General features: G+C 40.8%; 3 protein-coding genes across 3 annotated transcripts; all 3 read right to left on the reverse strand.

Moving 5' to 3' along the window:
* Window positions 1–7,299: 7,299 nt before the first annotated feature.
* LOC104422090 (GDT1-like protein 5) lies at window positions 7,300–10,213 on the reverse strand. The gene is made up of 12 exons (XM_039303383.1): window positions 9,985–10,213; window positions 9,810–9,878; window positions 9,221–9,280; window positions 9,074–9,121; window positions 8,897–8,988; window positions 8,703–8,742; window positions 8,560–8,601; window positions 8,327–8,395; window positions 8,135–8,179; window positions 7,926–7,987; window positions 7,610–7,682; window positions 7,300–7,511 (listed from the first exon to the last, which is right to left on the reverse strand). The coding sequence occupies exons 1-12, from the start codon at window positions 10,003–10,005 to the stop codon at window positions 7,446–7,448; spliced, it is 687 nt and encodes a 228-aa protein (XP_039159317.1). The 5' UTR covers window positions 10,006–10,213; the 3' UTR covers window positions 7,300–7,445.
* Window positions 10,214–11,021: 808 nt separating this feature from the next.
* On the reverse strand, window positions 11,022–15,708 carry LOC104422091 (ultraviolet-B receptor UVR8). Its single transcript, XM_010034321.3, has 11 exons — window positions 15,535–15,708; window positions 15,266–15,410; window positions 14,816–14,926; window positions 14,654–14,714; window positions 14,378–14,496; window positions 13,730–13,815; window positions 13,413–13,614; window positions 12,927–12,980; window positions 12,410–12,523; window positions 11,644–11,700; window positions 11,022–11,461 (listed from the first exon to the last, which is right to left on the reverse strand). Exons 1-11 carry the CDS (start codon window positions 15,561–15,563, stop codon window positions 11,261–11,263), a joined length of 1,179 nt encoding a protein of 392 aa, XP_010032623.1. The 5' UTR covers window positions 15,564–15,708; the 3' UTR covers window positions 11,022–11,260.
* Window positions 15,709–18,128: 2,420 nt separating this feature from the next.
* Window positions 18,129–21,266, reverse strand: LOC104422092 (14-3-3-like protein A). The gene is made up of 5 exons (XM_010034322.3): window positions 21,171–21,266; window positions 19,618–20,131; window positions 19,363–19,485; window positions 19,041–19,157; window positions 18,129–18,544 (listed from the first exon to the last, which is right to left on the reverse strand). Exons 2-5 carry the CDS (start codon window positions 20,101–20,103, stop codon window positions 18,476–18,478), a joined length of 795 nt encoding a protein of 264 aa, XP_010032624.1. The 5' UTR covers window positions 20,104–20,131; window positions 21,171–21,266; the 3' UTR covers window positions 18,129–18,475.
* Window positions 21,267–22,719: the final 1,453 nt, after the last annotated feature.

Consider the following 22,719-nt stretch of genomic DNA (forward strand, 5'->3'; position numbering starts at 1 on the left):
TTTCGATTTGTGTTACTTCAAGCACAGGTTAGGTATCCTATGTCCCCTGCTGGATGAGGAATTGGTTAGAAAACTCTTTGGGGAGTTCAAGTCCCAAAATCTTCCTCGTCCGTTGTCCCAATCCTTTTGATTGCGTTGTTGCTTTTCATTGAATACATAAGGATCGTTGCTTCCTTGTGAAGTAGTTTCGCCACGTGCAAATGGAGCGAGCTCCTTGGTTTTGGAACGTTGCACACTCGAATCTGTTAGCAATTCATCCATGAGCGGGGACAAGACCCGTTACATTGCACAGAGTCAGCAGTGCCACTGCCAATTCAAGTTCAGGGAGTGAGGACTCGACTGAGTACTTGGAGTGGTCAGCTTTCTCGTCTGCTACTTGCTACTGAGTAGTCTTTTTTACTCTTTTGGACCGAAGAACCAAAACGAGGACGGGGAAAATCAAAACGTCCATTGATCAGCTCCAATTTCTGTGTCTCGTAGCTGAGCTTGAGCTTCGAAAATGGCCAAAGGAAGAGGCCTGATGAGCCCTCTTTTGGTGGTGAAATCTGGTTGCATTTCTCATCATTCTCAGACTCGCTTGTTAGTCTCTCGACAAGTACATCGACGGTGAACAGAACCATCCTCGTAAGCCTCCCTCCCTCTTCATCTAATGTGGCTGTTCTTTCAGTTCTTTTTGTGCCGTTTTGGCTTTGTCATCTTGTGTAACAAGTGTTCATTTAACAGACTTAGGTGGAAACACATCGACCAACTTCATGTTGATGTTCTCTCCTATCGCAAGTGTTGGGTGTCTGTTCAGTGCTATCTGGCTTCGCCCATCTTCGTGCATGGCAGAATGAGAGTGGCAAACGCAGCTTCTGTGGCTATCATTGCGTTGGCGATCACAGCTCTGGCATTTGGGCATGTGACTTTGCCAAAGAAGAAATTGAAATGGACGGTTTTGATCGCCTCTTGGAATTACCAGAAGTGAAAAATCCAGGAGCACCATACCTTTTTCCCATTGCATATTACTATCAACATCAGAAAGGACCACGGACATTATTTGCTTCCTCTGTTTCTGTTAGTATTTTAGTTTTACCGCTCAAGTTCATTATGTTCTAGTCTTTTTTTAGCATATAGGCCAGCCTGATTGGCAAGGCCGACAGTGTTGATCCGTGAATTAGTTTATAGTGCTTTGAACCCTTGAAATCTAGGAAAGAGAAAAAAGGTTTATGCTGATTTGACTGCTGCAGTTAACTTGGTAGGACATCAAAACTAGGTTGATGTAGTGTATGTCACCTGCACGCCACACGCAATCATAGTCATCATAAATATTCAGACAATTCAATGTAATTTGAGAATTTTTTAGCCGTAGGGCTGTTAGCAAAGTATCTAGTCCAAAGTGAACATGAGAGTTTCTTTTGATCCCGTGTCATCTCAAACAGCAAGGATCTTAGTAGATGTGGAACGCAAGTATCTGCTAGTCACTAGAGCATTTTTCTGTTTCCATTTGCTCAATTTCCTTCTTTATTTTCCACATCTTGGTTGCTTGTGGTTGCAGTCTTGCTATCAAGGACATCATATTGGGAGGATACAGAGGAAAGTGCTTGGCAAGAGCTTTCAAGACCAGTTGACTTGTCAGTGGATCGTGTTTTTAACAATCTTGTTGCCTCTTATGGACATTTCTTTACCAGTCTATTTGCTTATTGGGCCGAGAACACTGGAATCCTTCATCATATTTAGCTGTCCATATGGATCTGGGTATCCACTCAATGGATGCTGCTAGGTTCTGGTCACAAGACCAAACCGACCAACGCTCCAGGCCACCACTCTTTTGTAAAAATCTAGTCTCATGCCTAGTCAATGGATCAGTGTAAACTTCTGGAGTCCCGAGCCTTTTCAGTATTTCCGTGTTTAGAATTGACATCCCGCTGCACAAATGTTAGTTCAGCCTCATAATTTTCCTTCATAAATGATGTGGTGAAAGTTTTAGCTATTGATCTCTGCTTGCAGAGAGTTTTTGTCACAAAACTGATTAGAGAACCCGCAGCAAGTAGAAAGAGAGAAAGAAGGAAGAGAGAAGGAGGAGAAAGAGAACGTAAAAGAAAGAAAGAGAGGGCTATAGTTTTCTGTAATCATAGAAACCCTACACCTATTGTGTTTATATTGAATATAAATTGTATATAACCATAATACCCTAATATAAGTAAAAAGGAAATAAAACTCAGAAAATAAAAGAATAACTCACTTTAAGTAACTTAACACTCCCCCTCAAGCTGGAGCATATAGGTCACCCATGCTCAGCTTGGAACAATCAGCAACAAAAGCAGGACGTAATGCTTTGGTAAACATATTAGCAAACTGATCTCTAGAGGCAACATAAGGAGTAGCAACCAACTTCTGCTTCACAAAGCATCACGAACAAAGTGACAGTCCAACTTCTATATGCTTAGTTCGCTCTTGAAAAACAGGATTCCCAGCAATATAAATGGCTGCTTGATTATCACACATCATGTCAATAGGTTGATTAATAGAAAATCCAAGCTCCTGGAGAAGAGATTCCAACCACAACAATTCAGCCACGGTATGTGCCATAGCACGATATTCAGCCTCTGCACTAGACTGGCAATGGTAGTTTGTTTCTTACTTCTCCAAGTAACCAAATTACCACCAATAAAAGTGCAATACCCAGTTGTAGACCGTCGATCATATGTTGACCCAGCCCAATCAGCATCAGAATAACCAACCAAAGTAGAAGAACCATTAGATTTATAAATGAGTCCCTTACCAGGAGAGCTTTCAAGATATCGAAGAATGCGACATACAGCATCCCAATGAACTTTCTTAGGTGACTCCATAACCGACTCACCACGCCAACAGCAAAAGAAATATCGGGACGTGTAACAGTAAGATAAATTAGTTTCCCAACTAGACGCCGATATTGATGCTTGTCTTCAATTTCTTTTCCATCATCAACTCCAAACTTTTGATTTGGATCCATAGGAGTATCAACTGGCTTGGAAGCTAGTGTACTGTCTCTGGACAAAAGATCAAGAACATACTTTTTTTGAGACAAATTAATACCTTTTTTTTACTTCGTAAAACTTCAATTCCCAGAAAATATCTAAGAGTTCCCAAGTCCTTAATCTGAAATTGCTGCTGAAGAAAGGACTTAATCTCAAAAATGCCAGTCACATCACTACCAGAGACAATTATATCATCCACATATACCACAAGAATGACTACCCCTGATTCCTTCTTGCAAACAAAAATAGAATGATTAGAATAACATTGGTGGAAACCACATCTGGAAATCACCGAACTGAATTTTTCAAACCATGCTCTTGGAGACTGTTTCAACCCATAAATTGCCTTATGTAGCCGACATACTTTACTACGATTCTCCCCCGAGCAACATACCGGGGAGGTTGCTCCATATATACTTCTTCAGACAAATCACCATAAAGAAAAGCATTTTTGACATCTAATTGATATAATGGCCAATCGAAATTCACAGCAAGAGAAATAACAACACGAACAGAGTTGAGACGTGCCACAGGGGAAAAAGTCTCAAAATAATCCACTCCATAAGTTTGAGTAAAACCTTTAGCAACGAGTCGAGCTTTAAGACGCTCGATTGAGCCATCCGGATTGTACTTGATAGTGTACACCCAACGACACTTCACCACATCTTTCCCAAGGGGAAGATCAACCAATGACCACGTTTGGCGAGAGACTAGAGCTTCCATTTCCACATCCATAGCTTTCTTCCACACAAGGCGAGACAAAGCCTTAGTGGTAGAAGTAGGAATTGTGTGAGTTTGTAATGATAGAGCAAAGTCATGTAATGGAGAAGGAAGATGTGAGAGAGACACATAACGCTTAATAGGGTAAGCCAAAGAGGATTTTTGTGTGCAAGACCAAGTACCTTTGCGAAGGGCAATAGGAAGATCATCTGGACCAGGAGACAAGGAGGAAGATTGATTGGAGGGCATTGAAGAGCTGGAGACTGGTGGTGCCGTAGACTGCTTTCGCCGCTGATACACCTGCAAGGGAGGAGATACTAGAGACGGACTAACAGAATCTAGGGGGATTTGTTGTGGGATAGGAGGATCGGCTACAATGTCAGTCGAAAACTCTTTACCCTTGGTAGAATAGTATGGTGTGCCCTCGAAAAAGATAACATCAGCACTAACATATTGAGTATAAGTTGTAGGATCATAACACCGATATCCCTTCGTGTACGTGAATACCCGAGAAAATACATTTAGTAGCACGAGGGAGATAGTTTATCGAACCAGGAACGTAGGTTATGAACAAAACAGACACACCCAAAGACGCGCGGGGTAAGAGAGAATAACGGCTTGTCAGGAAATGCAACACTGATTGGTGATTGATGATTGAGGACAGTGGAAGGCATACGATTTATGAGGTAACATGCGGTAAGGACAACATCACTCCAAAATGATTTTGGCACATTCATATGAAATAAGAGTGAACGAGCAACTTCTAGAAGGTGACGGTATTTTCTCTCGGCCACACCATTTCTGAGGGGTATAAGTACAACTTGTTTGATGTATAATGCCAAGATTAGAACAAAACAAAGAAATTGATTTCTGTGTATATTCTAGAGCATTATCTGTTCGCAAAATTTTCAGGGATGTATTAAGGCGATTAGTAACCTCATGATGAAATAATTGAAAAACATGTAAAAATTCAGAGCGGTCATGAAGCATATAGAGCCATGTTAAACGAGAATAATCATCCACAAAAGTAACAAAGTACTTAAAACCATTTCTACTAGCAATACGGGAAGGTCCCTAGATGTCCGAATGAACAAGTTCAAGTAAAGTAGATGCACAAGAATCATTACGATTAGGAAAGGAACTACGATGATGTTTCCCAAGTTCACAAGCCTCACACTCAAGAGTAGAAATTGATTTACACTCGGGAATTATTTGTTGTAACTTAAATAAAGATAAATGCCCTAAACGAGAATGCCATAATAGGGGGTAATAGAACTAGCAGCTAGACCATTGGCGTCAGCAGTGGAGACACCATTGAGATAGTAGAGTCCATCACATTCATGCCCTCCACCAATCATCTTCTTTGTCTGAAGGTCCTGAAAAATGCAATGAGATGGATAAAATGTAACTGAACAACTAAGAGCTTTAGTTAACTAACTAACAGATAACAAATTTAAAGGAAGTTGGGGAACATGTAAAACAGAGGACAAAGATAAGGAAGATGTAAGTGGAAGCAGGTCCCGATCCAACCACTTGAGTCGATGAACCATTAGCTAAAATAACTTCGGATGAAGGACTAGAATTAGTGTGGGAAGAAAATAGTTCTTGCTTACCCGTCATATGACTAGAAGCCCCGAGTCAATGACCCAAGAGGCGTTAGGAGACAAAGTAGAGAAAGAGGCCATGTTACCCGTACGTGCAAGAGTAGCAAAGTGGATGAGAAATTGGAAGCCTCTAGTTGTTGGACACGTTTGATGAGTTGTGCAACCATATCATCTCGAGCCGTAGACTCGGAAGAACTACCCCGGGTGGGAGAGATGGGTTCATGTCGCCATTTGTAAGACACATTTCGAGCACTCCTTCAGACATAGCAAGTATTTGCAATAGCGATCGTTGAGCCCACTCGGGCTTGCCATGCTTGGCCCAACAAGTGTCAACAATATGACCGAATTTGCCACAGTGTATACATTGACGACTATCTCGATCAGAACTTTGTCCATTACGTCCACTACCACGACTACGATTTCCCCCGAAACCACGACCTCTATTGGAAAATCCACCACGACCACGACCACCACTACCAGCCACAAATGCTGAATTGTTTTTAGATGAAGTAGAAGACGGAGGGACAATGCGCTGAATTCGACAAAATGCTTCATTCATAGAAGGAACTCTCTCTCTCCAGCAAGAAGGCGACTCTTCACGAGGCTGTAAGTCAGCATTCAAGCCAGATAAAAATTTGGCCACTTGAAATTCAGATCGTTGTGTCTTTAGTCTCTCAAGATCAGTAGTGATGGGCTGATAAAGATTGAGTTCTTCCCACATACCTTTCAAAGCACTATAATATTCTCCAAGAGACTTGTCTCCCTGTTTAAAATTAAAAATCTTCTCATATAGTTCATAAACTCTAGACATATTTTTGTCTTGTGAGTAACTCTCCATAAGATCATCCCACACTCCTTTAGCGGTTGTGTGGAACATGACATTAACGGCGATGGATGGTTCCATGCTATTCCATAACCACACCAGAAGTGTATCATTCTCTCTCATCCAACCATTATAGTCTCTAGAATTTTCATCAGGAGGGTCTGTGGTAAGATAATGAAGTTTCCCTTTGGCATTAATATAGACCTTCACAGCTTGGGCCCATAACAAGTAATTGGAGGATCCATTTAATTTAATAGTGGTAATTTGAACGTTGACACTATCTCGTAGAAGCCTTAGTATCACTCATGATGATAATCTCAATATAAGTATATCTACCACTAATCAAGGAGGCTGAAACTTTAGTGCAAGTAACAAAGCAGCAACGCTAATGTATAATCAGATGTAATTGGCTCCATCAATTAACCAAAGGGATGCTGAAAACTCATAAATAGAGACTGCTGTATAGAAGAAAATATCTGACCAGAAATCTCGATTCAAATAATTATATGTTTGACGGAAAACCAGCAAGACTAGTCAACCATAATCGATAGAATACTCTGATTCTTGAATCCGCTGATCAGCAAGTGTTGTAATCCATGTTCATAAACCGAACCTGATGAATCCGATTTCTGATCTCATATGTATCGAGACTTGAAGAGAAAACAGATAAAAATTGCAGCTTTAGGTGGCTACGCACCAGAGAAGAAGTAGAGTTACTAGGGGACTCTCAAACCAGCAATATGATTAAGTAATCAGATAGTTAGACCCGCTACGATACCATGTCACAAAACTGATTAGAGAACGCAGCAAGTAGAAAGAGAGAAAGAAGGAAGAGAGAAGGAGGAGAAAGAGAACGTAAAAGAAAGAAAGAGAGGGCTATAGTTTTCTGTAATCACAGAAACCCTACACCCATTGTATTTATATTGAATATAAATTGTATATAACAATAATATCCTTATGTAAGTAAAAAAGGAAATAAAACTCTGATAATAAAGGAAACTCAATTAAAGTAACTTAGCAGTTTTCATTACAATTTTAACTTTTTGTGCTAGGAAGAGGATAGTGTATGCATTTTCACCATGGTTCCTGTGAGAGCATGTGCTTGTGTTTCCTGGGATTGTATATGGAAAGGTTATTGTGAAATACAAAATATTAAGTGACAAGCATGAAACATATCGATGCAAGTTGTCAAAAACATAAGAATGTTTGGAGAAAAATAACTAAGGTATCAGCACTAGAGCATCTCAACTAATGGGAAGCAGCAGCATAGACATACAAAAGAGAGAAATCCATAAATTAGGGTGGTGAAAGTAGGGATTGGACTCCAAACACTAGGAAGAGAAATCCACCTAGGATGGTCACCTGCATCAACAAGCATAAAGGTGAATGGATTGAGGACCACATGGAAGAAAGAAACGACTGTGTGAGCTGAGCAAAGTAGCAAAGGTGAGGGGAACTACCAGCCTCTCTGATATCTTAGAAGCCAGGCTCTTTCCCCCTATAACAGCAGCAACTGTGCACAGCACTTGTGCCCTGAAAAAATGACGAAAAAGTTAAGCAGTGGGATCTGTCCTAGAGTGATGCTTGTATTCTCTGGTGGACTAGATTCGATGTAACCAGTGAAGAGAACAAATTAAGCTCTGCTCAAACAGCAGTTATGGTGCCAAGATGTAAGTGGCCACTATTAGAATTGCATTGCTTTGCGCCAACATGGAATACTCGATAGTTGCCAGCTTGAATCCATGATTAGGTTAACCTATGTACAATAATACTTACAGTATTCCACCAAGCACTACTCCCAAAGTGTCTTCATCAGCTGCCAAGCCAATTGTTGCTATCTGCAGTATTTTACAGATGTCAGATTGTTAAGCAGAGTGAATACTCTCAAAGTTGTTTCTCTAGTCCAAATTGTTATGCAGATCCCATAAATTCAGAATTAGATGAGCACTACTTTGCATAATTTACTCTGGCTGGCACTTCTTTACCTGGCTTTTATCGCCCCATTCGCCAAAGAAGGTGAGCGAGAATGCCTGCAAAGCAGTCACCCTGAGTTAGGCTGGGTCTTAACATGTAGGTTTCATGGAACCCAACTACATAAAGTGAGTTTATTTTTGCTTAGCAATACCATTTCTGTGGAGAAAGGTGAAGTTATGTTCAGCATGGGAAGGAGGAATCACCTTGAGAAAGACAGGTGAGAAGAAGTGGGTGAGGAATGGCTTCTGTTTCTTCTTCAAGTTGTCATCAGCCTGAGAAAAAATAAAAGACGCACAAAGAGTGTGATGTAGACGATTAGTTGAAACATAGGAAGCAGAAGTATGACAATTTCTACAGTGAATTGGAGCAATGCCTGCACTTAAATGGATGGCTATCAAAGTAGGTTTAAGTCAAAGAATAAGAGCAAGGAGTCCACCTTAGAAGCTGCTTTTGATTTTTCAGAACTTGCTTTCAAATCCTTTTCCTAATAAACGCCAGAAACGTGCAGGTCAATGATGATGCCTTTCTTTGAAAACAGCTTAAGCAGAGAGAGAGAGAGAGAGAGAGAGAGAGGAACACTGACCAATTCCTTTCTACTTCCTCCAACTCTTCATTGTCACTGCCAAAAGAAAGGTAGTTTGCATAAAAGGAAAAATTTGCATTGATGCTACAACTAAAACCACCAAGCGTTTTGTGATGGGAAGGGAAGAACAATAAAGAGAGAAAAAGGCTTGAAAAGAGAACGAAAAGAGAGGAAAAAAAAAAAGCATTACTCATCATCCTCATTGAATCCTTCCCAGAGAGACCGGAGACCAAACAGGAAAAACAGGAATGTGGTCAAATGATGTGACCATCCCTTCGAGAGCTGCTCAGTCAACGAAGTTAATAGATACGAACCCATATAATGAACCATGAATCGGTGAGAATTGAGAAGTGATTGTAATGCTGACCAGATTTGGAGCAGCCCAGCCAAGCAAAGCCGAGATCACTGTCGTTGCCTAAATTTCGATTACAATTGCAAACCGTTTACTTTAAAAATGAAATTATAGTGAAGAAATGGAACATAAAATGAGAAGAATGAGAAAGAAAATGCTTACAGTTACTGAAACTAGGCATCCTAGCAAGACACTCTTCCTTGGATATCGCATTGCCAGAATCTTACCAAGGCAGAGAACAAATGGTGTTAACATCACTAATGAACTGTCCATTCAAGCCTGGTCTACTTATGATTCAGTTTGTAATAGCATCGATGCAGAGTCTATAGCACAGATATTAACCAAATTTCTGAGACAGAGTAGCTTCAATTCTGTTCATTTTTATGACCAGACTGCAGCTGCCAATGAAAATGACTATTTGTGATGCCTGGCTGAGTTTTACTGAGATAGCGTGAGTCGACATGAAAAATATCTGTGTCGATGCATGATTTGGTCAACATGGGTTGAGTGCTAATGTAGATATCTTTTTTTGGCATATTCATGGTTCGGTCTTCTTTATATGTGAACTGCGTAGCATTTGCTGGATATAACCTTTTCTATTGAACTACCTGCAATGTCAGCGTGCCATAGCAGGAAATGCCATCTAGATCTTGATTGAGATCAAGAGAACACTTGTAGATTCTCCTATTTCATGAAAGAACAAGTTCCGGGTATTGGAACAAGAAAACAAAAAAGGGGCACGAGGGCTTACGGCGGCAACGCAGAACGTCCGGTCACCAACCTCGGAGAGCATAGTCATGGTGAGGGACTTGGTGAAACCCTGAATTCAGACAGCAGAAAGCAGAACATGAGCCACATCGCATGCCAAGAACCAAACGAAAAGAAACTCCAAACACACGATATGAATCCAGAGAGTTTGATAGAACCTGTACTACTACAGAGTTCATTTTTTGTCTCGGCAACAGGGAAAGAGCTCTTAGCGGCAAAGGGGGAGATAGGGAGAGAGAGCTTTGACGAGAAATGAGCTGCAAGTACTATGAGTTATGTTTGACATCTAGTGAAGATGTTAGAGATTCCACATTTCTTATGTCAACGTAAAGCTTTTCCCCAGAAGAGCTGAGCCGACCCTGTCATATAAAATAAAAGTTGTAGCTTTGGCTGGCTTGCTTATTTCTTTCTTTCTTTTCTTGCGATTGACTGGCTTCTTCAGGTGGTATACAGAGAGATGCATATAAAATTTTGATGAGTTGAATGGTAGCTAAGTACGACAGATGATGGAGATAAGCGAGGACGTTGTCATGTGAGGGAGGTGTTTAGTAGAAGCCTACGAGAGATCATGGGAGTGATGGAATAAGCTGTGAGGACCTCGTCATGTGAGGGAGGCATTCGTTTTAACAGCCCCAACACATGTTTGTCTCCTCCCAAAAATCAATTAATTAAATTCCTAATTAATATAGAGAAATTAGGCACCCCATGTCGAGCTTAATTAATTTACCAGCGACTTAAATTCCTCGTACTTTGACACGGGCTCGCACGCAAGTCGACAGATTCCATTCATCTTGCTTCGATCGATCAGGGGTGGCTGAGATGGAACTCCAGCTTTCACGATCAATTAATGGGTACCATTATGCTATGGTCATCGTGTTGATTCCGAGCCGTGATTAGTCCCCAGACATGGCCCGATTCTTGAGCTGATCAGATTGAATTTGCGGCTGGAGCTCAAAACTCTAGCTGGTAAGTTCTAATCGGGTGTTCCAACAAGTCAAGGCATCCTGCTCAAAATATGATATTTTGTGACTTGACATTCCATATTATTCAAGATTTATTGCTACATAATCTGACAGAAAGATCCTAATTGAAGGGTTTCATCATTTGGACTCTTCCGCATTATGCATTATCGATATAATATACCAAAGGCAGCCTCGGTTGAGCATATTGTGGTAACTAGAATACGATCACTTCATCATGAACAAAACTAGTGTATAAATTCAAATCATTCAAAGAAAAAACACGCCTAGAGCATCATCACCACCGCCACCACGACATATTATTTGAAAATCACACCCTTAATATCCTTGATATCAAGACTGGGGGAGGAACATGTTTTGTGTATCTTACACGTCGGCATTTTCAGTATTAATCTGGGAATCATCTTTGTTTCCCGATTTCTACAGATGACTAGGTAACCCTGGAATATGCATATTACTTGGTTTCGTGAGTCTGCCACTCCACAATCGCCAGGGTATGCCGTCCTCCGCAGGCAACAAGCTTGGCAACCCAACTCCCTTCAGCTTCAGTCCCATTGAGATTTCCCGGAGGGGGCAGATTTATCGGCACCTCCCCTGGCTGGCCTGTCGTCACTTTCCTTCCATACCCAAGGCGCCCATGGTCACCTCGACCAAACTACATTCATGAAATCGATCGTCATATTAAGGAAGTTTTATAATCATCATCACGCGCATGCCACGCAAGATGAAAGCCTCGGAAAAGAAAAAAAAAAGATCAGGAGTCCAAGGATGTTGAAGTTTACATTATCATTCTGCAACATTCTCACACTATGATAAATCAAGTGCCAAGAAACTTACCGAAAACATACGCCCATCACGTGTTAATGCGACTGAATGTGTGCCCCCGCAAGACACCTAAATCATAGATAAATAAAACAATGTCTAGGTTATGGCCCCAAATAAAAAACTGTCGTGTTTGTATAGCAAGTATATCTCAGAACAATGAGAGTGACAGCGAGAAAGTGAAATATCCAAGAAAATTTAATAAGCAAGCACAATCTCTTGAGCTTCCAAGCAACAAATCATGCCAGCAAATACTTGGTCCTTATGCACAATGAATGCAAATTAAGAATAGTTCATTTAAATAGACTGTCCATCTCCCACTTTATATCCCTACAGAAAAGGGAGTTCAGGTTTTAGCAGGCAGGTTTTCTCAGACACTGGCGGGGTTTTCCCGAAAGATTGCAAATTTTCTGTTTGCACCCACATCTCTTCTTCTGCCATTTCCACTGGGTTTGGTCACATCACCATAAATTCAAACGCCGAATATGAGGTCATTGACCGATGCGTTGGTTTTATGGTGCTTTTGGATTACTGTCTACTTTAATTACTACGAGGAATATTCAGGGATTGAGTTGTCTAGAGATATGCCAGTTGAATTGACTACTTTTTGGACGAAAAAGGCTCTACGCATTAACTTAACCGGGCAGGTTGCACCAAAATATGATTTCATGTATGCTCTCAACCAACATTTCTAAACTCATGGCACAACTACAAAAGAAATTTATGACAGGTAGGTACGGATCAGATGCTTTAACACAACAGGATGCATATGGAATATTACCTGAATAATGTCTTCCCCAGTCAGGAGATGGACCTTCTGGGGAACCATCTTACTGCTCTTATCATTATCTCCAAAACCAAGCCTCCCGTGTTCACCTCTTCCCCATCCATATACCTGCAAGGACATGTGCACCAAAAACACCGTCAATTTTACCAGCCCAGGAGTAAGTATCAAAAGATCAAACTGTCCCTATAAGACTTTACAATCACAGACAAGCACATGGACGTTACAGGAAATTTTGCAGCATAAGTTGAAGCCAGATTCTGATATGTGTAAGCATACATTGGCTATTCATGTGCACTAGACAGAGCTCCTCTATCTAGAGATAATTATATGGCAAAGTACTAAATGGTCAAACCTCATTTGGAATTAGAACTCGTTTTAGGCAATAATTCATATGGCACCTCAACTATGCCAAAACAAATGCTATTAGCACCTAAAAGTCATTAAAAAAACAGTAGAAATACAGAGCGGATAACAGAGCCATGCCAAGAAATTCATCACTGCAGATTCTTACCTCTCCATCATCTGTCAACGCTGTAGAATGCCATCCTCCAGCAGCAATATCAACCTAAGCAGCAGCAGTACAGAAAGTCACTATTTCATTCCAAACAGTGGCTTATAATGACAACTGGTAACAGTTTATGCGCACAAATGTACTGTTCATCCAGTAAACTGAAAAAATGAGGACATTAAAAATGACGAGTTACCTAGACTAATTTATCAGAACATCGACAAGATGTTATAATTCCAGAGTTAAAGCGGTACACACAAAAAGTTCATAAAGCTTTTAGGATTCATAGTGTCTTCTAATGGTAAAACCATTTGCAGTAGTTTTCATGTCTAAAACACTGTCAAATCAGTGTCCTGTTCTTCCACAATGGCAACAAGATGGACCCTCAGTTTAGCAAGTGAAAGATGATACGAGATGGCATTCATCGGTAAGCTTAGCAGAAAACACTGAAAGCAAAGACAAAATAGCAAAAATATCATTAGTACGAACCAGAGTAAGACCAGCGAGCCCATGAACAATGACAGGCTGAGATCTAGGTTGAGTGTCACCAGTGCCAAGTTGTCCATACTCATTATTACCCCATGCCAACAAAGTTCCATCTTCTTGAAGGGCCATATTGTGAAATGCACCAACTGAAATAAGCCTTACCTTTTCAAGACCTTGTACTCGCACTGGAACAGAAATCTGTTTTCTGTGAAGACAAGTAATTATCAGATGAATCCGAGAAGGAAGCTACCATGCCTGAAAAACAATTAACTGAAAGAACCATTGAAATGTCCAAGTAATTAGGCCAATGCAAACCATACATGTCACCTGGTGGCCATGGTTGACCCCACGTCCATACTTGTCCATCGTGTGTAAGTACCACAGAGTGGGTACCTCCAGCGGCCACCTAGAAAAGAAGCACTTGAAAACAGTCACATACCTTGTGACTGGCACATGTAGAAATGGCTCAGAAGCTCAAGAGAAAATCAAGAATTAAGGCCCTAGGAAAGTTGTTAAGAAAGATTTCTTTCACTTCCTAAAGGATGATATGTAGTATTTGAGGGTCATAGTCATACATCACTGCTCAAGTAGACATAAAAAAAAGGCGCGGGAGGGGGGGTTGTTGTTGTCCATCTTGCCATAATCCATCATCACTGGGTTGTCTAATCAAATCTGTGCATTAGTGAAAGTTGAGACTAATTTAGAGGATATATCCTAACTGTAAAAGTTCTGTCAGACGGAATGGTCAAGATACCGAACTGTGGATGGTTCTTCTAAGCTCTTACATATCATTAGCTTATTCAAAATATGGGTTCAAGCTTCTTATAACCCCAGATATTCACAATAGCAAGAAATTGAACCGCACTAAATGCGCAAAGTCGACAACTATAAAACCCCTAGCTACTATAGACAAGTATTAGCAATTTGGGGATTTCACCATAACATGATTGCAAGGTTCCATGAATCACCTGGCGAACTATGAGTTGGGAAGCACAGCGTTGGGGAATCACAATATCCCTTCTCAAGGGCTTCCCAGTGTCATCTTTCCTCCCAGGTTCTTCACCACACTGTCCATACTCATTCCCACCTACAAAACATAGCCTTCCATTGATTGAAGTTCAAAATACCAACATTCGCAGTTTCTACGGTTCATATTTTGATTGGCTGCATCCCACTGGTCAAACGACCACATTTTGTGCATGGTACAAATGAAGAGCTTAAGAACATAGAGGCAAGTATCGTACCCCATGCGTAAGCACGACCTTGATCATCAACAGCAAGACAATGCCAACCACCAATAGCCGCCTAAAAATCGGAACCAGAAGAGCAACGTTAACCACCCGGAAGACAATTTCATGTGAATCAAATTGGCTAAGCCGGCTTTCATGGTAGACACTGTTCAATACCTGAACAATCTTGACATTGGCAAGAGCTTTAACCTGGCTTGGGGTATTCTCAGTCTTGGTTTCTGGCGGATGCCCAAGAGTCCCTCTCTGGTTCCAACCCCATGTAAACAACTGAAATCCAAAAAAACACAGGGAAAAGAAAAGCAAGGACACATCAGGCTATCATACTTCAAAATCTTGGCCAAACAAGAACCGCTCAACAAATAACTAAAACCCAAAAAAATAATTGAAATGATAAACAGGAGAAGCCAAAACGATGAAATCGTGCCAAAGCTAATCATCTCCCATCAAGTAATCACGTTTTTCCCGTTTTCCCGAAGTAAAGTCGCGTTAAGGTGTCGTGGGTCATAGGTCGTCAGCTGAGAATAAAGACGGGAGCTAAAGAACAAGAAACTAATCGCGAGCAGATTTCGACGAAAAACAAATAAAAGGAGAATATTAAAAAAGGACCTGGCCATCCTCGCAAATGGCGAGAGAGTTTCGGCTCCCGGCGACGACGGAGCGAACTTCGTGAGGGTAGAGAGCGCTGATGTCGCAGACACAGTCCTTCTCCTCGTTGTCTCCGAGCCCAAGCTGCCCATCTTCGCCTGAGCCCCTGAAAGAAACCGAGTTCAAACACTCATTTCTTGACGACCCAGAAAGGAAAAACATTCACTTTCCAACTCAGAAGAAGAAGAAGAAGAAGAAGGGATTCAAGAAAAGGGTTGAAGATGGCGGACCAAGCGATGACGGCACTGAGGGTAGACATGAGCGGCGAGCAAATGGGGTTTTAGGGGGGGAGCCAAGGAGGGGTTGTGTGGAAGAAGACAGCAAGAAAAGGAGGAGCCTCGGGAGTGTAGGCGTGAAGGTAGTGCCGCGGCAGCGAGCGTGGCGTCCGGGATTTTATAATGAAATCTTTGGAAGTGGAATTTGTTGCTTTTCTTGAGGCTCTATATATGTCCTCCCCCACCGTGGCCATAAAATTCTGCAAAAGATTCCGTAACGGGGATTAAAAGACTGGGATTCGGACTATCGGCCCTCTCCGTGAGTAATTATCAGGGGAATCGGATCGAGCCAAGTCTTTAAAAAACTTCATCTAAATTCTCATCCAAATCTCACGATCACGTGGATGTACAATAAAGAAAAAAGATATTACTGAGTGAGAGTATAGGGTGCTCGCACCTACACGTTAAAATAAGGAACACTTTACTTTTATGGGAGCTTCAACTCTTCTTATGTGATGAGATTACGTTGGATAACCAATAATCAACGAGACTATAAACTTTTTCCTTAAGTAATTATCTAACGATTCAAACATACCCCACACACACACGTGTGTGTATATATATATATATAAATGAATTCAAATTGTCAAGTTTTGAATTTCATGCGAATTCCGTTACGGCCCGCTAAATTTGATAGTACATATATTGTATTCGTGTAATAATTTTTCCTTGTACATTTTGGAACATCCATGTTTTTAAATGAATCGCTGGAAAATGAATTGGGTTGCCAGTCATTTTAATTGAGCACACAAAAGAAAAATGATCAAAAGGTTGCACAAAAAACTAGAACCGTGCCTAGTTGAATAGTCCTCATATCGGGATGGTCAGGTACCGCTGAACCGATTAAGTCATCCAATTATGTATGATTATTAAAAAACTAATGAGCATCACAATCTGTTTTTCGCTTGTACAATATTAGATGTGAGTTATGACCACTCGTCTCCCTTTGAAAAGACCTTTCGAAAAGCGGTTGATTTGCATACGAGGACGTCGACGACTTATTCATGGCCAAATCACAACCGAATTACAATATGTTGTATAAATGTTTGGATTATGGTAGTTTGGTCGTTATTGTTTCAATTTTTTGCAATGGCCATCCTAACATTTCAAAATCTATTTTAATGTGTTATTTAACGTTGACTTCAGCCAAAATTCTAGTCTTAACTTGTTACGCTATTACATGACTAGCGTTGTCCATCGGGGATGGACCACCTAGATTTTTCAACTCATCAAAATTTAACCCCCTGAGGTTTTAAACATTTTGTAATGTACCTCCAAGGTTTTCAAAGTTTTTGTAATGTGCCTCTTGATATTTGAAAAAAAAAATTGGTGCATTGTCCTTTCAACAATAAATGTATAATCGAAACAAATTAATTAGCAACTAGAAAAAGTTGAAATGTTAAGAAAACAAAATAAGGGGGTGTCGATTGCAGGAGTCAAATTCTAGTAATCTAAAAAGCCAAAGGGCATGATGTTATTCTTCCTTTGAAACGGTGCTTTCGGAAACATGCAGGCCCACTCAACCGAGTCCGGCTTTGGAGAAGAGTTTCAGTCGATCTATCTAACTTCAATCAGGCCTTGGTCATTTCAGTCAAGTGCCATTTGATGATCCAGTTTGATTTTCAATACAATTTTGACGACACTAGTTTTAACAAAACTGCGAGTAATTTTCAGTTTTAGTGCAGCGTTCATTTTACCACTGATTTTTGGAAAGACGATCGTCTTCATCATATGCGCTGATTTTTCGCTTTAGTTTCATTTGGAAGTAATGTTCTATCCATAAAATTGTCAGCATAAAGGTTACTTTTATGTTTTGAACTTACTGTCTAAGAGATGTCATTTCGCAAATATAGTTTCACACCAAAATTCTTGATAAAAATGCGATGGGCAGTTTTACAAATGGAAAAGCGCGATGACAAGTGTGCTAGCCTTTATAATAGTTATAGGGAAAAGAAGCACTTCTAGCGCATCAATTGGTAAATCACTCTTTTCCACTTTGTCAGCTGTCCCCTCCAGCGAATCTGATCCTGGTACTCGTACTGGCTAGTGGCAACGGATGGTGGAAGTATGACTAGGGCAAACACTATATTCTCCAATTAAACATCGAATTAAGAAAACTTTTGCGGCTCTAACATAATGATTGCTCTCGCGCTATAAACAATTAATGTCTTGAAAATTCAACAAATCCAAATAATAATATTCAACAAGAACCTTGATTATCGAGACTTTAATTTCTTTTATGAAGCCAAAAAGGGATTTCCAATGGAGAGAGAATGGTATAAAATTCCGCACGACCCACTAGGGACAATTTGCCCTAGATGCCAACCCAAGATGCCTCTTCCAACGCTGAGACTTTAAAAGAATACCAGAAGCACCAACAGCGACAGGCACAAAATGAAGGGAAAATTAAATGCTACACTTCAATTTTTCTCTTTTTGGTGACAATTGTTCAATATTGCAAGCAAGCAATAGATGTATGAACTTTAGCTGAAGAGTTATACCAGAGACACTAATTCTACCAAAGCAAGAAGATTCACAGAGTGCTGTGGCAAAAGGTGATAGCATTTGACATGAACCGGCGAACCAATTAAAGCACTCGACATATGTCTACCACAATCACTTTGTGAACCATTGGTAGTGTGAGTCTATAGAATTATTCACTTCACAATAAGAAAACCACTGACATCACTACCACGAGACAAAACAGAGCACTGCATCAAGTCAATCTCTTCCCATAACTAACCAGAGAAAAGTACACAGTCCCATAATACTTTCACCCAAAAGCAGTGCAAGTACTAAGATCATGGTGCTGACCAAATGATGTTATAACAAAGCGCTGCCTACATAAGAGTTCACAGTCTTAAAGTACAGAGAAGCCATCTTCGAATGGAGCTCGTCACTGTGGTGGCTGCCCCTCACCAGACTCCCTTTTTGAAGATTCCTTGATCTCATCTCCAGCTTCATCCTGAAACCGAGGACATAATAGTTAAAATAGTGAAACATAACGAATCATTGTCAGGCTACACTGATATGCTTTATCACTCAAAGAATGGGTCAGGTGTTATTTAGCATGATCAACCTCAAAATTTCAATTCTCTCATATAATCTGGCATGGCACTAAAATAGGCAATATAACTAGGATTAAGTGCAATCAAGAAACATTGGTGAACAGTAATTCAGCAGCAAATTAATCAGAAATTACTAAACTAATTGAGACAGTAGATTAATTGCTATTGTGCCAAATTAGTGAACTTGACCCAACCAGAGCACCATGCAAAAAGCAGCCAGTGTGTGTGTGTGGGTGAAAAATGCCTCACCTGAGAAACAACATCCTGTAGTTCCATGTAACATATGAGATAGTGCACTGTGAATGGACAAGTACTATGGAAGTGTGAATGATGGATATGTGTTCACATATCCATGTGTGCGTTTAAGAGAGAGAGAGAGAGAGAGACTCAGACCGTGACATCAGAAGTCCAGAGTGTTAGGTTATCTCGGAGAAGTTGCATAATCAATGTGCTGTCCTTGTATGATTCCTCACCCAATGTATCTAGCTCGGAGATAGCCTCATCGAATGCCTGCCAAACAATTAATGCATTTTGAGAAATGGAAAGGATGACGATTGAAATGGAAGGATTGAGGTCCAAAATGGAGCGGATTAAACATCAAATACAAACTAATACTTTAAATGAGCAGAAATATTTCTGGTGTGACATTAACTCTATCTCATAATGCTGCCTATATCTCATTCCAATCTGGTTCAAAAGGTTCAACAAAAATTACCTGTTTAGCCAGACTGCAGGCACGATCAGGTGAGTTGAGAATTTCATAATAGAACACAGAGAAGTTAAGAGCAAGTCCAAGCCTAATAGGGTGAGTGGGAGCCAGCTCAGCCAAAGCAATATCCTACATCAAACAAACGACAATCAGATTTCTTATTATTATGCGAGTATTAAACACAACCAAATGCCAATGGGAGATGGAAGCAAATAAAAAGCAATTATGATTTAATGAGGCAAGCAGAAAATAAATACCCACCTGAGCAGATTTATAAGCCAACAAGGTGCTCTCAGCAGCCTCCTTCCTCTCAGTTCCCGCCTTAAACTCAGCCAAGTACCTGTGGTAATCACCCTTCATCTTCAGATAGAACACCTTTGACTCAGCAGATGAGGCTGATGGAACGAGATGCGACTCAAGGAGATTGAGAATGCCATCACAGATCTTGCTGAGCTCAGTCTCAATCTTCCCCCTATACTCCTTGATAATCACAACATGGTCCTCATTTCCCCTGCTCTCTTCCTTCTGCTCAATGGAAGAGATGATCCTCCATGAAGCCCTCCTGGCACCAATCACATTCTTGTATGCCACGGAGAGGAGGTTACGTTCCTCAACAGTAAGCTCCTCGACATCAACCGTCTTGGCCACTTTCTCCATAAATTCCACCATTTCCTCGTAACGCTCGGCCTGTTCAGCCAACTTGGCCATGTACACATTTTCCTCGCGTGAAGAATCAGCTGCCGCCATCTTCAACGTGCTGATCAAATTACAAAAGCTGCAACGTGGAATAAGCAAACACCATCTCTGAGAGCGCTAATAAGATGTAAAAGTTAACTCAAGGCCACAAAGAGACCATCCAGTGATTCAAGAGTTACTTCTCTAACCAAACACAGCAAAGGATCATTTATACCAACGTTATCAGCAAACACAACCGCAATGAGACCGGATGGTGTAAAGAAGGAGTTACTGAACGCATTAGGCATCAGAAAAAAAAAAAAAAATCTTAATATGGGACGTGTCAAGAAAATACGACGACCCAACATCTCTAGAGCTTATAATCTCTCTAAAAGATTAATAAAATAGCATATACTCGATATATTAATCACCAATCATCCGGCTACATACTGCTAGGAGCACCACTCCCAAGCTAGGAGCCCTCTTCTCTCCCCCTCGTATGCATTCGTCAGCTAGGTATCAGGAATATCTCATTTAAATCCTAAACCATACAAACCCATGTTCTGCTTTTTCAAAAAAAAAAAAAAAAATCCTTTTCTTGCCCAAGATCATCCTACGAAGCAAACAGATCGAATCCGCGCTCGACTTGCTCAAGAAATAAAAAAGGAAGCAAAACCCGACTACACTAATTCGCACTCCAGACGCTCTCCATCTCCGGCAGATTCATTTCCCGACGCCCTTTCGCGGCCCCGACAAAGTCGTCCCCCGGAGTCCAAACCCATCAGTTGCCGTCAAAACCAGATTTTCAACAGATCCCAATCGACAGGAGCATCAGCTAGGGCTTCTTTTGGGGGAGGGAGTTAACAGATCAGAACGAGAATCCCTTTCAATTCGAACCCCGCCGAGACCCGTACGCGCCGCCGCTAAGGCCGCGAAACTGCGGCCCGATCGAATCAAACAGGAGCCCGCCGAAAAGGCACAAACAAATCGACCGATCGCGAACGCGCGACAACGACAGATCTCAATCGCAGCTCTTTCCCCCCCGAAAAAAGGAAGGACCCGAGAGCTCAGAACCGACATCGAACAGCTCGATCCGAGGAAGAGGAAGAAAGGCAGATAGAGAGAGAGAGAGAAAGTACCTGCGAAGCTGCGAATGATTGGGACTCTCTCGTTCGGAGGTGAGCGAGAGACGTGCAGAGAGGCGGAAATGAGGAGGACCGGAAAGCGGAGGAGGGCCTTTTATAGGGGGAAAGGAAAAAAATATTGAAAAAATGGGGGAGGCGGAAAGTCCAATAGTGGGGCGACGCGTGGTGGGCGGCAGACTTACGGTTGTGTGGGAGGTCGTAGCCGCTCCATCTCGCTCCGCTGGGTCTTTGACCCTCGAACTTGACTCGACCATTATGGAAAAACTTGGCCCTCTAATTCTTTTTTTTTTCTTTTTTTGTGAAGTTAAATTCGTCGATTGCTTTCAATTGTGCAATCGAATTCTCAACTTGATGTTTAGTAATACAGTGGCCAAGGAAGGAATAGATTTTGAATAAAAACAAAAAGTAAAAAAAAAGTTCACTTTTTTATTTTTAGGAATAGAAATGAAAAAAATATTTCTAAATAGAAATTATTTTTAAAAATAGAAAGGTTATTAAACGTATCTTAAGTATATATAAAATCAATGAGAAACCGTGTTGCAAGATGTCCGCCATAGCTCCAATTGCATGTTAAGTAATTCACCAATTTAAAATCGTCATAAGAAAGGGATATTAGTACAAGGGGGACCAATGATGTACTTGTGTATTTGAACCATCAAACGTCTATAAATCAGTGTTGATTGAGAAAGTTCCATTCCCATCGAATGTCATTTGAATCTATAATGCCAAAAGTTGGGAAAAAGGAATAAAATATGAACAGAAACAAAAAAGTAAAAAATGTTCACTATTTTTATTTTTAGGAATAAAAATGAAAAAAAAATATTTTTGAGAATAAAAAGATTATCAAACATACCCTAAGTATATATAAAATCAATGAGAAACCGTGTTGCAAGATGCGTGCCATAGCTCCAATTGTGTATTGAATAATTCACCAATCAAAATCACTATGAGAAAAGGATATTAGTACAAGGGGGACCAATGATGTACTTGTGTATTTGAACTGTCAAACGTCTATAAATCGGGGTTGATGGAGAAAGTTCCATTCCCATCAAATGTCATTTAAATCTATAATGCCAAAAGATGGGAAAAAGGAAATTTTTTATTTTCGTTTGGTATGATGAATTTTTTGCTCTTCAAATATATTTTTTTCATGTAAAATTGCTCCGATTTGAAATGATTTATTTCCGAGCTTGAAGAGAGCTACAATTCCTTTTCGAGTGGCGCCTGGGCGTGTTTTGATATTAGACGTGATCGAATTGAGTGGGTCGGGGCTCTAAGATTGGGCCTGATTCAACCCATCTTACCAATTTCGGTAAGCCCATTAGACCTCCTAACGTATGGCCTTATCGAAGCTAGCCCAACAGTGCCCTTTGGGCCAATTGGGCTTGAGCCGGCGAGAGCCCAAGTAACTCCGAGGGCCGCCGGGCGCAGGATTAGGTCAGAAAACTTCGAACGAACGATGCTTCGGCCGTGTTGACTCAGCCGCTTCTCAATTCTCTCCACTTGTTGTATGGAAATAAATGATTTGAAAAACATAATCCTA

Source organism: Eucalyptus grandis, chromosome 10 (assembly GCF_016545825.1).
Source record: "Eucalyptus grandis isolate ANBG69807.140 chromosome 10, ASM1654582v1, whole genome shotgun sequence".
Classification (NCBI taxonomy): Eukaryota; Viridiplantae; Streptophyta; class Magnoliopsida; order Myrtales; family Myrtaceae; genus Eucalyptus; species Eucalyptus grandis.

Excerpts from the sequence above, each read along its gene's own strand:
- LOC104422091 (XM_010034321.3), bottom strand. The coding sequence starts at position 15,563 with ATGTCTACCCTCAGTGCCGTCATCGCTTG. Across the intron at positions 15,411-15,534 it reads CTCAGTGCCGTCATCGCTTG|GGGCTCAGGCGAAGATGGGC; the intron begins GTCCGCCATCTT and ends GGTTTCTTTCAG. Across the intron at positions 13,615-13,729 it reads CCATGGCCACCAGGTGACAT|AAAACAGATTTCTGTTCCAG; the intron begins GTATGGTTTGCA and ends TTGTCTTCACAG.
- LOC104422090 (XM_039303383.1), bottom strand. The coding sequence starts at position 10,005 with ATGAACTCTGTAGTAGTACAG. Across the intron at positions 8,989-9,073 it reads GCTGGGCTGCTCCAAATCTG|CTCTCGAAGGGATGGTCACA; the intron begins GTCAGCATTACA and ends TTGACTGAGCAG. Across the intron at positions 7,512-7,609 it reads CTAAGATATCAGAGAGGCTG|GTGACCATCCTAGGTGGATT; the intron begins GTAGTTCCCCTC and ends TTGTTGATGCAG.
- LOC104422092 (XM_010034322.3), bottom strand. The coding sequence starts at position 20,103 with ATGGCGGCAGCTGATTCTTCACGCGAGGAAAATGTGTACATGGCCAAG. Across the intron at positions 19,486-19,617 it reads TGGCTTATAAATCTGCTCAG|GATATTGCTTTGGCTGAGCT; the intron begins GTGGGTATTTAT and ends TGTTTGATGTAG. Across the intron at positions 18,545-19,040 it reads TCTGGACTTCTGATGTCACG|GATGAAGCTGGAGATGAGAT; the intron begins GTCTGAGTCTCT and ends CCTCGGTTTCAG.